We start from the raw sequence: 14,280 nt of genomic DNA, 5'->3' as shown, positions 1-14,280 counted from the left end.
TAGATTGCCCAGTCTTCTTTCTGTGGAGTGGCTGGTGGGTTTGAACCACCAACATTCTGGTTAGCAGTCAAATACCTTAGGCACTGCACCACCAGAGCTCCTAATCCCTACATAGGCTGGGATAATTAGCTGATAGGTCAACAAAAGACCAGTGTGGTGGGAAAGACACAGGTGAACAGGTTAAGATAAGGTGCTCCATGTGAGCTCTGATGGTGGGATTGTCAGGCAGCTGGGGGGAGTTCAGATTTGCATGCAAATTCACCTCCCCAATGCCTGCACACTCATGCACACACCCACTCATGCTACTGAAATAAGATTAATATGCAGCAACTCAGGTGGAGGTACATTTGGGAGTGGGAAAAAGCTGCCCCAGATAAATCCAAACTCCAGAGAGATTTTGAAGAGGAGGAGATCCCCATGAACATGTCTGTGTAGCCCTCATTAATGGCTGCTCAGGATTTAGACCAGCCTTGCCCAAGAAGCCCTCTGGATTCTTACCTTCACCTCTGCAGAAGAGTAGCCCAGAAAGGAGGAAGGTGGCTTCAAGAAGATGCCAGCATCACTGGGCTGTGCAGAGGACAGGGCTGACCCTCTATCAGCTCCTGGATGGGTCCCTGACCCATTCCCTGCTTCTACAGCTAGAGCTCAGGCCCAGGGAACAGCCCTTAGCCCTGTGAGGACACAGGCATTGAAACACACCCTTAGCCCTAAGTGGTCCTGAGACCCAAGGACACAGGGAAGGAAAGAGCTTTAGAGCCTAAGCCCATGACCTGTTTCTCCATCTATAAAATGGAGAAGTCAGCACATATGATCTCCAGCACAGAGAGCAATCAAACCTTTTGTTAAAGCACACTGTGGTGAGGGATGGCAGGGAGAGAAAGGGTTTAGGGTTCCTCGGCAGGGTGGGACCCGGGGACCATAGGTGGGGGGCCAGGCTCAGAGCACCCTTCCCCAGCTCCCACACCCAGGCATTCGGCACTTTGTAAGGCTCCCCACTCTCAAGCTCTCAGATGGGATCTGATTGGGAAGCAGAGAACTCTGATATAGCTTCCTGTTTCAGATGCTTGGGAAAAGAAATTCTGTGCACTTCCTTTTGTTTCTGCCATATGCTGTTGTGTTGTGCTCTTAAACTTTATTTATTTATTACAATTTTATAATTAACCTTCTGGAGAGTTTCAGAGGTTCATAAATTTTTCACAACAGGTTTTTTTTTTTTTAATTATTTCTCTCCACTAATGAAAGAAAATGATGACATGGAGGACTTACATAAAGATGCCTAATTACTTATTTGCCCAAGATAACAGAACAATCCTGCCTGCAAAATACCCAGCATTTTATTACTTCTGTGAAATATTTTAATTTTCCTCTAAAAGGATTTCAAATAATCCATGGCTGCAAATGGCAGCGCTGCCTCCTCCGTGATTCAGTTTGTTCCTATGAACTTGAGATCTGAAATCGCCTACATGCAGCACTTAGAAACAGGGACCCTCCTCCTTTCTTCTTTTGGCTTTTTATTCTGACAAACCCAGAGCTTTGCTCTTGCTGTAGACTTTACAAGAGCCTTTTTACTTCCAGGGCTCCAATTCTGTAAGGAAGTGAAGGCGTTGGTGGTCCTATTTTGAGAGAGACGAAACGGGCCCAGGGAAGGAAATGACTTGCTGGAAGCCACAGCCTGGAGAATGCCAGGCTTTGGGGATGCTGGCTGCAGTTATGGGCATAACTTTGAGAGGTCAGTTCATGCTCCTATTGTGGGATGCTGGGGAATGAATGGAGCTAAGATCAATGAACAATGATTTGAAGAGCTACAAGTTATAAATAACATCTGCAAAAATGAAATAAAAAACCCCGTAGCTTCAGGAATTACAATATGTTTCTGAGTCCATTAGAAAATGACTTTACGCTAATTGGCCATCTCTCGCGGCCTACCCAACTCTCACTCATCCTTCAAGGACCGGCACTGGTCATGAAGCCTTCCCTGATGCCCCCAAATGAACCACAAACCCAACCTCAACAGCAGCAGCAATGACTTTTTTGAGTGTCTGCGATGTGCTCAGGGAGCATTGGTGGAGAGGTAGAATTCTCATCTCTATGCAGGAGACCTGGGTTTGATTCCTGGCCAGTGCACTGGAGGCTTAGCCACCACCCGTCTGTCAGTGGAGGCTTACATTTTGCTATGATGCTGAACAGGTTTCAGTGAAGCTTTCAGTCTAAGATGGACTAGGAAGCTTAAAGGTCTGGCAATCTACTTCTGAAAACCAGTCAACTAAAACCCTATGGATCACAACAGTCCAATCCACAACCAATCATGGGGCTTGTGCCTGGGGTTTCCATGAGCTCAGACTCAATGGCAGCTAACCACACCATGTGCTCATCACTTTACTAAGCTCTTCACATGCACCATTTAATTGTATGCCCACAGCTCCCTAGAAGGCAGTGACAACTGTTATTTTCATGTTACAATTATAGAAAGTAAAGCTCAGAGAGGCCAGGTTACACTAGTAAGTGGCTGTGCTAGGGTTTGACCCCAGGTGTTTCTGGCTCTGAGTCCCATAGCACATGCTCTCCCAGCAGCTCCTGCTTCCTCGCTAGCATTTACAACTGTCTGCTCTTGGTTATCTGGTTGGTGATCAGTTTAGAGTCCAAGAAGGCAGGTGGTGTCTGTTTTGCTCATCTCTGTATCCCTAGTTTTAGCATTGGCAGGGGTGAGGTGGGAGGAATCCAACGAATATTTGTGGAATGAATAAATGAATGATTTTTGTGCTTCTATGTGGAGGGGTGTTTTTGTTACCTAGTGCCACTATGACAGGAATATACCACAAATGGGATTGCTTTAACAAACAGGGGTTTATTATCTTACAATTTTGGAGGCTTTAAGTCCAAATTCAAAGTGCTAAGGTCTAGAGGCTGGATGAAAGCCCTTCAACCTTGGGCTTCAGCTCTGCCTCCTGCTCCTGGCCCACTGAAGCTAGAAGCTTTTCTTCACTCAGGCAGCTGCTGGCTGCTGAGGCTGATAAGCCCAAGGTTGACAAGTAAAAAGGCACAGTCCTAATGTTACCAAACAACATGTTGTTGTTATGTGCTGTCAAGTCGGACCCGACTCATAGCGACCCCTCCTTGGGTTTCTGAGGCAGTATCGCTACAGAAGATTGCCCCATCTTCCTTCTGAGGAGTGGCTGATGGGTTTGAACCACCAGCCTTCTGGTTAGCAGTCAAATGCCTTAGGCACTACGCTACCAGAGCTCCCCAAACAACATGGCAGGCCACTAATTCAAGTCCAGAAGAAGCCCCAAGTCTGGCAATATGCAGAGTTTAAGTGTGCCTGAAGTCTAGAGACCATTCCCAAAGCTGTTTCTTATATATGGGAAGCAGACCACATCCCTAAAGCAGCTACTCAGCTGCGCCAATAGATTCCACCATGGAGTTTATTACTAATCTCATCATTGGAAATAACTACATCCATCTGCCCAGCCACTCAACCAGGCGCAGCCAAGTTGACACACAAACTTAACTACCACAAGGAGGTGGGGGAGAATGCTGGCAATGGTGGTGGTGGGGTGGTAGGTAGGATGGAATTCTGGCAGAAGTTTGGTCTCTAGAATTATCATCTAATTCGCAGGAGTTTCTTGGGTGCCAGGATGCTGAAGAGTGTGACGGAGCAGAGTCCTCCAGTGAGTCACAGCATCCACCCCAGAGGCTGGAGAGGCACAACTTCAGTGTGGATATCCAGGACGGCATACCAGGACAGGTCCACATGGGGTCTTGGGAACCCCCTGCAACATGGAGACACACTGCTGGAAAGCGAACTCCTTCAGTCTGTGTGCTGGTGAGTGGGTTGATAGCTCTGTTCAAAATTGGAATCCCCCATCTGGGTGATTTGTTTTAAAAACCCTTCTCTCTGAGATGATGTGTGCAAGAATCTAGAACCAAACCAGTTGTTGGAAACCAGCAGGAAGGCCCCTACCTCCCTGGGATGTTCACATCCCAAAATGTCATTCCCGACCCCACCTGCATTTGAACGTCCCATACAGTCACTTCCAGAGTCTACTGTACCTCCTAGCACCCCTTTGCTTGGCTAGAGCCCAGTCTTAGGGTGTGGCATGACTCAGGGGCACATAGAGTTTCATTAGTTAGTAGATTGAGCCCTGGGCTTGGAGCCAGGAGATCTGAGTTCAAGGTTTATCTCTACTTCTCAGAGTTACTTCCCCTACCTCCTCGCTTTTCCTCAGATCTTACCATCTGCCCCAGTTCTAAGATTTATGGGAAACACAATAAAACAGACCTGCCCTGTCATTTTGGAGGTACTGGGGCTTCCTGGGGGCTGGTGGTATTGGGGCCACCTGTTTTGCTATGGGGGGATGCTGAGGACTTGGTTTTTCTAACCAGGTGAAGCTTGGCTTATTTATTCAGGAAAAGTATCCAGCCAAGGAAATCCTTCTTGCCTCTTCCTTTGGAACTGTTTCAGGGGCTCCAGGCATATTTCTTTTCCTCTCCATAGTCTGTGTTCAGAAATAGGCCATAACCACTCAAAAAAAAAAAAAAAAAAAATCTGCAAACACTCATCCTCAGTTCAGTAATTCAAATGTCAACCACCATGTCAACCTACTTTAAAAGAGGCCTCATAAAATATAACATGCATGTTCTTTCGGGTGGCTTCAGGATGCAGAGTAAATGTGGGTGGAGGAGGAAAACGTTTTCTCAAGAAAGCACAGGGCCTCAACGATGAGAGGAAAGAACTATTTCCATCTTTAAGCGCGGCTGTACTCGGAGCAGCAGCAGGGCTGGGAGGAGGAACTAGTGGAAGTCTTGATGTTTAAAGAGTCAGAGATGACAAAGGAAATCTGAGGGTGTGCCAGGATTCTTAGGCAAGGAAGCAATTTCTGACTAAAGGACGATTCATGTAGCTTTTCTGAGAGAGCAAGTTCAGTTCCTAATGAGTAGAAACATGGATGGGAAGAAAAGAGCCTCCACCACCCTCAGAGGTGATGGAGGCTGGGAGGGAAGTGGGCTTCTGAGAGGAGGCTGGCTCTTGGCCTCCCTGTCTGTAGCCTTGAACCTTCCTTTCTTGTCCCTGGAGTGGTTTTTCTGAGTTCTGTGATGAGAAAGCCAATGAAGGGCTTATCTGCTGTCATGGAGCTTGCCCCTGCCTCCCCAGCTTCCCCTCTCATCATTCAGGCCCTGTAGAAATGCTCAGGTCACAGACCAACCATTGTTTCCAGAATGAGTCACGTACCTTCAGGTTTCTAGGCTTTTGCTGGTTGTACTCTCTGCTTGAGATGCCTTCACCCCCTTGCCTGCTTGGGGAACACCTCTAGAATTTCTGGGCTCTAGGACCAACTCAGGGTGCAACTTGGGCAGGTCACTTGATGTTTCTGCAAGTCTGTTTTCTTAGCTGCAAGATGGGAATGGGCCTATTTGCCCTGGTTATCTGATAGCTATGTGGAAGGTCAAGCAAGTTAGTGATTGGCAAAACTAACTGCAGAGGGTCAAGCTCAGAAATAATAACAGAGATAATGACAGTGAGAATAACTAATGTCAGCTGAGTGCTTACTATGTGCTAAGCACTGTGCTGAGCGCTCTACGTGCATGGCCTCATCTGACCTTCACAGCAGCCTGGAAGCTGCAGCTGGGTGGGGGCACATGGTGAGTTGAGCTGTACAGGCTTGGGGTCAGAGGGCTAGGCTGCTTATCTCCCATGGGACTCTGGGCATGTCCCTTAACTGCTTTCAGCTTCAGTGTCCTTATCTATCAACTGGAGATGTGATATCACCTACTCCACAGGTTGTCATAAAAGACACCGTATGTATATTAAGCAGTTAGCATGTGCCTGGCTAAGTGAATGCTGGAGGCAGTGGTGGGTCAATGGTAGAATTCTCACATTCCATGCAGGAGACCCAGGTTCAATTCCTGGCCAATGCATCTCATGCACAGCTACCACCCCTCTGTCAGTGGAGACTTGTGTGGTGCTATGATGCTGAAGAAACTTCAGCAGAGCTTCTAGATGAAGATGGACTAGGAAGAAAGGCCTGGAGGTCTAAATCTGAAAATCAGCCAGTGCAAACCCACAAGGGCTATGTCTGTCTTCATGTGCATGATCCCATTGTACATGGGATTGCCATGAGTCAGGAACCGACTCAATGACAGCTAACAAGTGAATGTTGGCAATTACCATTCACTATATGCTCACCTTAAGGAGCTCTGGTGGCACAGTGCCTAAGGGATTTGACTGCTAGTCAGAAGCTTGGTGTTTCAAACCCACCAGGCCACTAGAAAGAAGACTGGGCAATCTACTTCAGTAAAGATTTACTGCCCTGGAAACCCAGTGGCGGTCGCTATGAGTTGGAATTGACTTGATGGCAATGAGTTAGGTTTTTTTTTTTTGGGTATATGCTCACCTTACAGATTGGAAAACAAAGGCTCAGAGAGGTTAAATAACATGCTCAGGGTCACACAGGCAGTAAGTATAGAGCTGGGATTTGAACGCTGGTCTGTTTGACTTCAGAGCCAAAAGTGCTTAACCATTGCTTCCTGGATGGTCAAAACATCTGGGTTCTAACTTTACTAACAGAGTGTCTGAGGACAAGTTCCTTCTCTCTTCTGGGCTTCAGTAAAGTGAGGGGGCTTGGCTAGGTGGTCTCTAGGGCAATGAGTGCATGTAGACTTACTACACTCACACAACCCACCCTCATCTAGTGTTTTTCTTTTTAGAAAAAAGGTACCAGCTAATCAGGAGGTCTCAGGAACAATGCAGACAGGATGGCTGAGGGAGGCTGCAAAACTAACCAGCTGAGCAGGCTGGAGGTGCTAAGAGAGCACTAATTGGCTATGGGACTGGGCCTGGGGCCAACTCCTACCTCTTGCTGCCACAATAGGCAAGCAGAAGATACCAACTCTATTCTGAGATCCTCCATTCATACTGGCCAATCCAATCATCCACAAATCCATCCATCCACCCATCTATTTTTCTCCCTACCCACACTTCATCCCATCAATTATACATCTATCCATTTATTCACACATTAATTCACTTACCTTACCTACGTACCCACCCATCCATCCACCCCGTATTTCTCAGGAGCCTATGCCAAGGGGCACAAAGATGACTCAGCTCTCAAGGAGCCCACAGCCTTCTGGGTCATCAGACATCAAGATAACACAGAGGAATTAGTGTTTTTATGGAAGGGGAAATACAGCCAGTGGGAGACCTGGGCCAGGCTCATTTTCCAAAGGTGAGGGTAGTATGGAGAAGACAATGCATGTCTTTCCTGCCCTGTCTCTTCTCATATGGTGCAAGGAAGTCTTGCAGTCTAGATTTCTCAGTCTGGTTTGGTGAATAACTTGACCTCTGCTCTGAACTAAGCAACCCTCACCTCTTCACATTCTTCATCTGGGCCCAGATCCTGGCTGGATCTTATGGACCTCAGGCTTCCTTTCTTAAGACAACAGTAGGCAAAAGATGCTGCACGATTGGTTCTAATGACCAAGAACTTGGTCTTGACATCCCAACTCAACAGCTGATGCGGTGTAGTAAATTACTTGGTATGGCTTTTCTACACATAAGTCATTATAAACTCAGTGATGGAATGAGCAACTGAGGAGCTCCTGATTGTAAATGTTATCCACCTGGGTTATTTCTGTTGGGAGTGGCACAACGCAATGTTATGGGAGGCTTACTCTCAGGTGCTTAGAATTCTGTTGTTATGATTGGTTGGTCTGGCCACTCTGCCAAGCTCAAAAGGAGGCCTCCTAGAGGCAGAACTCTCTCTGACTGCTGGTTGAGGAAGACATGCTGCTGAAAGAGACACGCACTTCTGAAAAAGAGATGTAAGAGACACGCATGCTGAGTGAGACACCAAGGTACCAGCACTGCTGGGAAACAGACTGTGAGAGACCGTTGGCTGAGGGACGGTGGGCTGGGAGAGAGACTGAGCATTTTTCCTGAACTTAATTGTAGCCTGCTGCTTCCCCAGTAAACTCCATAATCTGTGAGTTCTGTGTGGCCACTGCAGCGAATTATTGAACCCAGGAGGTGGTGGGTGCTTTGGGAGGAACGGTTGGAGAAAGGGCTGGAAGGAGGCAGCATGTCTGGCCTTGCAGTAATAGGCCTTGGGCTATTGATGGTGATTCTGCCTTCCTCTTGTGGGGTTCAAAGAGGTCAGAATATGTGGCCTCCTTGTCCTTTTAGCAGCTGGCTTTGGGGTATCCAGGGCATGGGATCCAAGATGCGGGGATTCGAGATTGGCTTTGCTACTAACTGCCTGCGTGACTCGAGACTGAACCCTTTCCCTCTGGAGCCCAGATGTCTTTGCTGTCTAGTTATTTATTTATTTGTTAACTACTGCATTGCTACAAGTGGACTTCCCTTTCAATGGGTAATTTAATGGCTGAATAACAACAATGACATCACTAATTATATTGAAGTGTTGAATATGAGCCAGGCACTTGCCACCTACTAACCCATTTCATCTTCACAACAAGCCTGTTATTTCCCTAGGAAGCTGAGGCACAAAGAAGTTTAACATTCACATAGCTAGTGAGGGCTTTGAACCCCGGCTGTCTGGCTTCAGAGTATGAGCTTTAACCACTTCCCAGCCATATCAGGGGCCTCTGCTATCCCTCCCATACCTATGGATGTCAGTTTCAGGGAAAGAGAGCCTGGAAAGACCCAGAAATTGAGGCATAGGGATCCCGGGATGCCTAGCTTCAAAGGAGAGAATGGGACACTGATGCCCGGGAGGGTCAGTGACTTGGCTTGGGTTACAAACCAAGGATCCTTGTTCCCTGATCACCATCTCTCTCCTGTCTCAGTAACTACACATTATTCCCAACTGGACCAACTGATCCTGTCCTCAATGCCTAGATCCACAATCTCAGTCAACTCACATCTGCAAATGAGATTTTAATTTTGCTGCCAGTGCTACGAAACACTGACTAATTGAGATTTCTCATTGTGGAGATGTTCCCACAGCCCTTGTGGCAGATCCCAGAATTCCTTTTTGCTGTAGTTCAATAATGTACATCTCAATCTAAGCCCACCTCACAGGGCTCTGCCCCCGCAGCCACCCCCACTGCCTGAGGCCTGCTCTGGGAGTCACCCCGCTCCCTCTCTGTCATGTGGGCAGGACAAGATCATTATAGCACCTCGGTTATTTTAGGAAGGCTGAGGAGCAGAACCAAGCATCCCTGATCTCCCTTGATTCTCAAATTGGGATGGGGGGAAAAGAAGACAAAAAAGGTCATCACTTCTGGCATCAGCCCCCGGGTTCTCTATCACTCGTTGGCACGTGTTCTCCCGACCTACTTTCCCCTTTTATGAATTCTGCCTCTATCTCTGGCAGCTCGAGCATGAGGCAGTGGCTGCTCAGCCACAGTGCAGTATGCAGTCCCAGCCTGTGGGCAAGAGCCACCTCCTCTCTTCCTCCCACTGACTCTGGGCCCCTCACTGCTGACTCACGTTCTTCTCCCTGTATTGAGATAAAACAGCTGGTGGTTCCCACAAATCCAGACTAAGCAGGAAGATTGGAGCTGGCTCAGTTGCAGAAGGGAGAGGTCAGGGCTGGGCACATTTGAAGGGAAAGCAAAAAAGCACAGCTGATCCCCCAGATGCTTATACTGTAGGAATATCCGACGTCTGGATGTGGCTGACATCTGGACGGGCAAACTCGTGTTTTTCTTGATCCAAATGCTGGTTAATTATGAGGAGGCAACCTGAGCTTCTCAACCCAATAAGGATGACAGTATGATGACAGCTGAGCTGAGACAGTATGAGAGACAATATGAGAGCCTTTCTTATCAAAACTAGTCTTACTACTACTATTACAAACAACTTCTGATAGATTGTGAAAATGGCCACAGTTATTCTCCTCTCTAAATCCATCCCCTTTGCTATGTGGCTTTGCAGCACCTCTCATCAAGAGGTGAAATCTACTTTCATTTTAAGTCTAGGCTGACCTCTTGACTCCTGGTGGATAACAGAATGTGGTGAAGTGACACAGGACCAGTTCAGAGCCATGGCCTCAAGAGGCTTTACACATTTGTGCTCTTTCCCTTGGAATCCTGTGAATAAGACCAGATTAGCCCCTGGAGGAAGTAAGACACACAGAGTGGGCCATCCTAGATCAGCCTAACAGATGCATGAGGGAGCCCAGCCAAGACCAGAAGAACCATCCAGCTGAGCCCAGGCTGAATTGTTGACTTGCAGAATTGTGAGCTAAATATGCAGTTTTGTTTTGAGCCACTAAGTTTTAGGAGTAGTTTGTTATGTAGCAAAATCTTGCTAATAAAAAGTTTTTGTTTTTTGGGGATCAATGATAGGATTTACAAAAAGACAACAACAATCTTTTTTTTCATTGTTATGGTTAATTTTACTTATCAACATGGCTAAGCTATGGTGCCCAGTTGTTAGCTCAAACACTAGTGTAGATGTTACTAGGAAGGTATTTACATGTGATTAATATTTACAATCGGATGATATTAAGGAAAGTATATTGCCCTCCATGATGTGGGTAGGCCTCATCCAATCAGTTGAAGGCCTTAAGAGCAAAAACTGACATTTCTTGAGGAAGAAAGATCCTGCCTCAGGCCTGTAATATAGATATCCTGCTAGTTTCCATCTTGTCTGGCCTATGGATTTCAGACTCAAGATTGCTGGAGCTTCCAGTCTGCGTGGTTTATGTCAGCCCCTACATGTGAGTGAGCCAATTCTTTAAAATAAATCTCTACTTACCTACTTGCATGTATGGGTATACATTGCATGACAGTGATGTGGACCTACATTAACAATGTCCACTATAAAGGAATATATATATATATATATATATATCTCCCATATATGGTTCTGTTTCTCCAGAGAATCTAAAACAGTTCTATAACAGTCAGGCGAACCTAAAACAGTCATGCAAACATCATAGCAATGTTAATGGAATATGAAATAAAAAAGACACAAGTCACTCATTATCTGATCATCCCGCAAAATACCAGCAGGAATTAAAAGCAAATCATAGTTTGCTGGTTCCTTAAAAAGCTAAACATAGAATTGCCATATGAACTAGTAATTCCACTCCTAGTTATATATCCAAAAGAATTGAAAGCAGGAACATAAACAGATACTTGTACATCAATGTTCACTGGAGCACTTTTCACAATAGCCAAGAGGTAGAAACAACCGAAGTGTTCATCAACAGGTGAATGGATAAGCAAAGTGTACATCCATACAATGGAATATTGCTCAGCCATAAAAAGAAATGAAGTTCTGATACATTCTACAACATGGATGAACCTTGGAAACATTATGCTGAGTGAAATAAATCAGTCACAAAAGGACAAATATTGTATGATCCCACCTATATGAAATATCTAGGATAGGCAAAAGTACAGAGACCAAAGTTTATTAGTAGTTACCAGGGGTGGGTAGAGGAAAGGGGGATTCATTGCTTAGAGGACACTGAGCTTTTGTTAATGGTGATGGAAAAGTTTAGAAAAGGATAATAGTGATGGTTGAACAACATGATGAACATAATGTACATAATCACTGAATTGTACACATGAAGAATGTTGAAATGGCAGGTATTTTGTTACATATATATATTTACTGCAATAAAAACAAACAAACAAATAAAAACCATGAATCACTTTGCTCAACCTACCCAGTATTTCTGTTTCATCCCATGGATGTCATTCCCTATAGTGGCTCCCCTTAGTGGCTGCAGTTGACACCCACTTACCAGGATCTTAGAGGTGTAGGCGCTGTTGATGGCGATGGCATTGACCAGCAGCTCCATGGTCTTGGCATTGACGGAGCTGGGGTCAGGGATCTCCTTGTAGTGGACGTCGCCGATGTAGGCCTGCACCACTGTCATGCGATTGGTGGTCAGTGTGCCAGTCTTGTCTGAGCAGATGGCCGTGGCATTGCCCATGGTCTCACAGGCATCCAGGTGGCGCACCAGGTTGTTGTCCTTCATCATTTTCTGGGGGGAGGGGCAGGTGAGAAGGCATCAGTGAGCAGAGGGAGCTAGGTGTGCTGGGTAAAAACACAGTAAATGAGGCAGAGCTGCCACAGTAAATGAGGCAGAGCTGCCTCTCCTGACCAGGCAGAGGACCTCGGGGATTGCAGCCTTCTACGTTGGGGTTTTCTGTGTATGTGAGCCTTTTCTTTCTCTTTCACTAACTAAGCCATTTAAAATAGTTGATTGACTTTATTAATTCTGATTACATAAATAATCTACATTTTCTAGGGAAAAATATAATAAATTAAGGTTGTGTCCTCACCGACTAATTCAAATATTTTTTTTTTTATAACATAAGTAACAATTCCATATTTGGTTATGGATTTTCTGATATGTATCATCTTCCACTGTTGCCTGGTTTTCACAATCACTTTGATCTCACCAAACACAATGAATTTAGGATATATTGTTAGTTGTCGTGGATCCTACTCATGGCAAGCCCATGTGTGTCAGAGAACTGTGCTCCACAGGGTTTTCAAGGGCTGATTTTTCAGAAGTAGATCATCAAGCCTTTCTTTCAAGGTGTCTCTGGGTGGATTCGAGCTGACATCTAGGGATTCCATATGTGCTTATAGACAGAAAAACATCTGGAACGATGCATATTATAATATTAACGTAATTATCTCTGTGGTGGAATTATAGGAGATTTTTGTTGTTTTCTTTTTTTAACTCTGTAGATTTTATGTTTCTACAATGAACATGAATTACTACTTGCATAATAAAGCCACAAAATTTATTTTAAGTATAGACACACAAAATGGAAAAAAGAAAAGAAATCAGCCATAATACTACCACCCAGAACTGACACATTTTCTTATACACCAACATCTTTTTTTTATTTTGTAATAAAAAATGAAATTCTACTATACATATTAATTATTTTCTTTCATACACTTTCTTTTCTCTCTGCCCCACCTCCATTCCCCTACCTTCTTCCAGGTTTTCAAGTAACTGATGCAAATAAAGTATTTTTAATGCAGGCCCTACTGACACAGTGACCCTATCTGGCAAGGAGGGACTTGAAAAGCTGCCAGAGGCTGAGTCAGATTGAGCTCTAGTCTGTGCATAGGAATGCGATTTCCTTTATTCTTGTTCCTCATTGTAACTCTTTGTAGTAAGGGTGAAAATGGATTTAATTAGCATAATTTTAATAAAAGTTTATTTAACTAAAAAATGAGTGTTGGTAGGATTATATGCCATTGCAGTTTCTCTTGGGGATATTAGTAACAATAAATGTTTATTGAATGGATGACCAACAGCAAGTTGAAGCTGCGACACAGTTAACAGTTTGCAAAGCTCTTTTGCATTTGTTTTCTTGTCTGATGTCTAAGAATGCCATGAGATCTGCGAAAATTCTTATACTCCATTTTGGCAATTGAAGAAGCCAAGGCAAAGTGACTTGATCAAGATCAGACACCTGTGAGGGTTAGAGCCCAGCTCTGTTTAACCTCACAGTCTTGCTCATTCCATTGGGCCTCAGCCCATCTTCACTCTCTGAAGAGGCTTCATCTATTGGGTTTAAGATTGTTTAAGCCTGTACTATCCAATATGGTAGCCATACGAGGCTACTGAGCACTGGAAGTGTGGCTAGTTTGAAGTGGAATGTGTTGTAAGTGTAAAATACACAATGGATATTGAACACTTATTATGAAAAAAGGAATGTAAAATATCTCAATAATTTCATATGGATTGTATGTTGAATTAATAAATTAGACATATTGGGTTAAAGTAAATTGTTGTTGTTGTTGTGTGCCATCAAGTCGGACCCGACACATAGTGATCCCTCCTCAGGTTTTCCAGATGGTATCACTACGGAAGTAGATTGCCCAACCTTCCTTCCGAGGAGTGGCTGGTGGGTTTGAACCATCAGCTTTCTGGTTAGCAGTCAAGTGCCTTAGGCACTATGCTACCAGAACTCCATTATTAAAATTAATTTCATTTTTTTGATATTAACCTGACTTTCTGTTGTTGTTAGCTCCCATTGAGTCAGCCCCTGACTCATGGCAATCCCACATACAATAGAATTAAATGCTACCCACTCCTATGCCATGGGTTGTGGATCAGACCCTTGTTATCCATAGGGTTTTCATTGGTTGAATTTCAGAAGTAGATCTCCAGGCCTTTCTTCCTAGTACATCTTAGTCTGGAAGTTCCACTGAAATCTGTTTAGCATCACAGCAACACACCCCATGTGACAGACAGGTGGCGGCTATGCATGAGGTGCACTGGCCAGGAGTCACACCGGGGTCCTCCACATGGGAGGTGAGAATTCTACCAC

At 45.0% G+C, this 14,280-nt stretch overlaps 1 protein-coding gene across 1 annotated transcript in view; it reads right to left on the bottom strand.

Moving 5' to 3' along the window:
• ATP2B2 (ATPase plasma membrane Ca2+ transporting 2) overlaps positions 1-14,280 on the bottom strand; it is a 174,643-nt gene that overhangs the window by 35,295 nt on the left and 125,068 nt on the right. Inside the window, exon 11 of the mRNA XM_007945812.2 lies at positions 11,721-11,963. Within this exon, the coding sequence (XP_007944003.1) occupies positions 11,721-11,963 (243 nt within the window). The remainder of the gene's footprint in view (positions 1-11,720; positions 11,964-14,280) is intronic.

Source organism: Orycteropus afer, unplaced genomic scaffold, assembly GCF_000298275.1.
Source record: "Orycteropus afer afer isolate SDZICR_OR568_19922 unplaced genomic scaffold, OryAfe1.0 scaffold00144, whole genome shotgun sequence".
In the NCBI taxonomy this organism is placed as follows: Eukaryota; Metazoa; Chordata; class Mammalia; order Tubulidentata; family Orycteropodidae; genus Orycteropus; species Orycteropus afer.
Note: the sequence above shows the minus strand (reverse complement) of the source record. Positions and strands in the feature narration are given on the sequence as shown.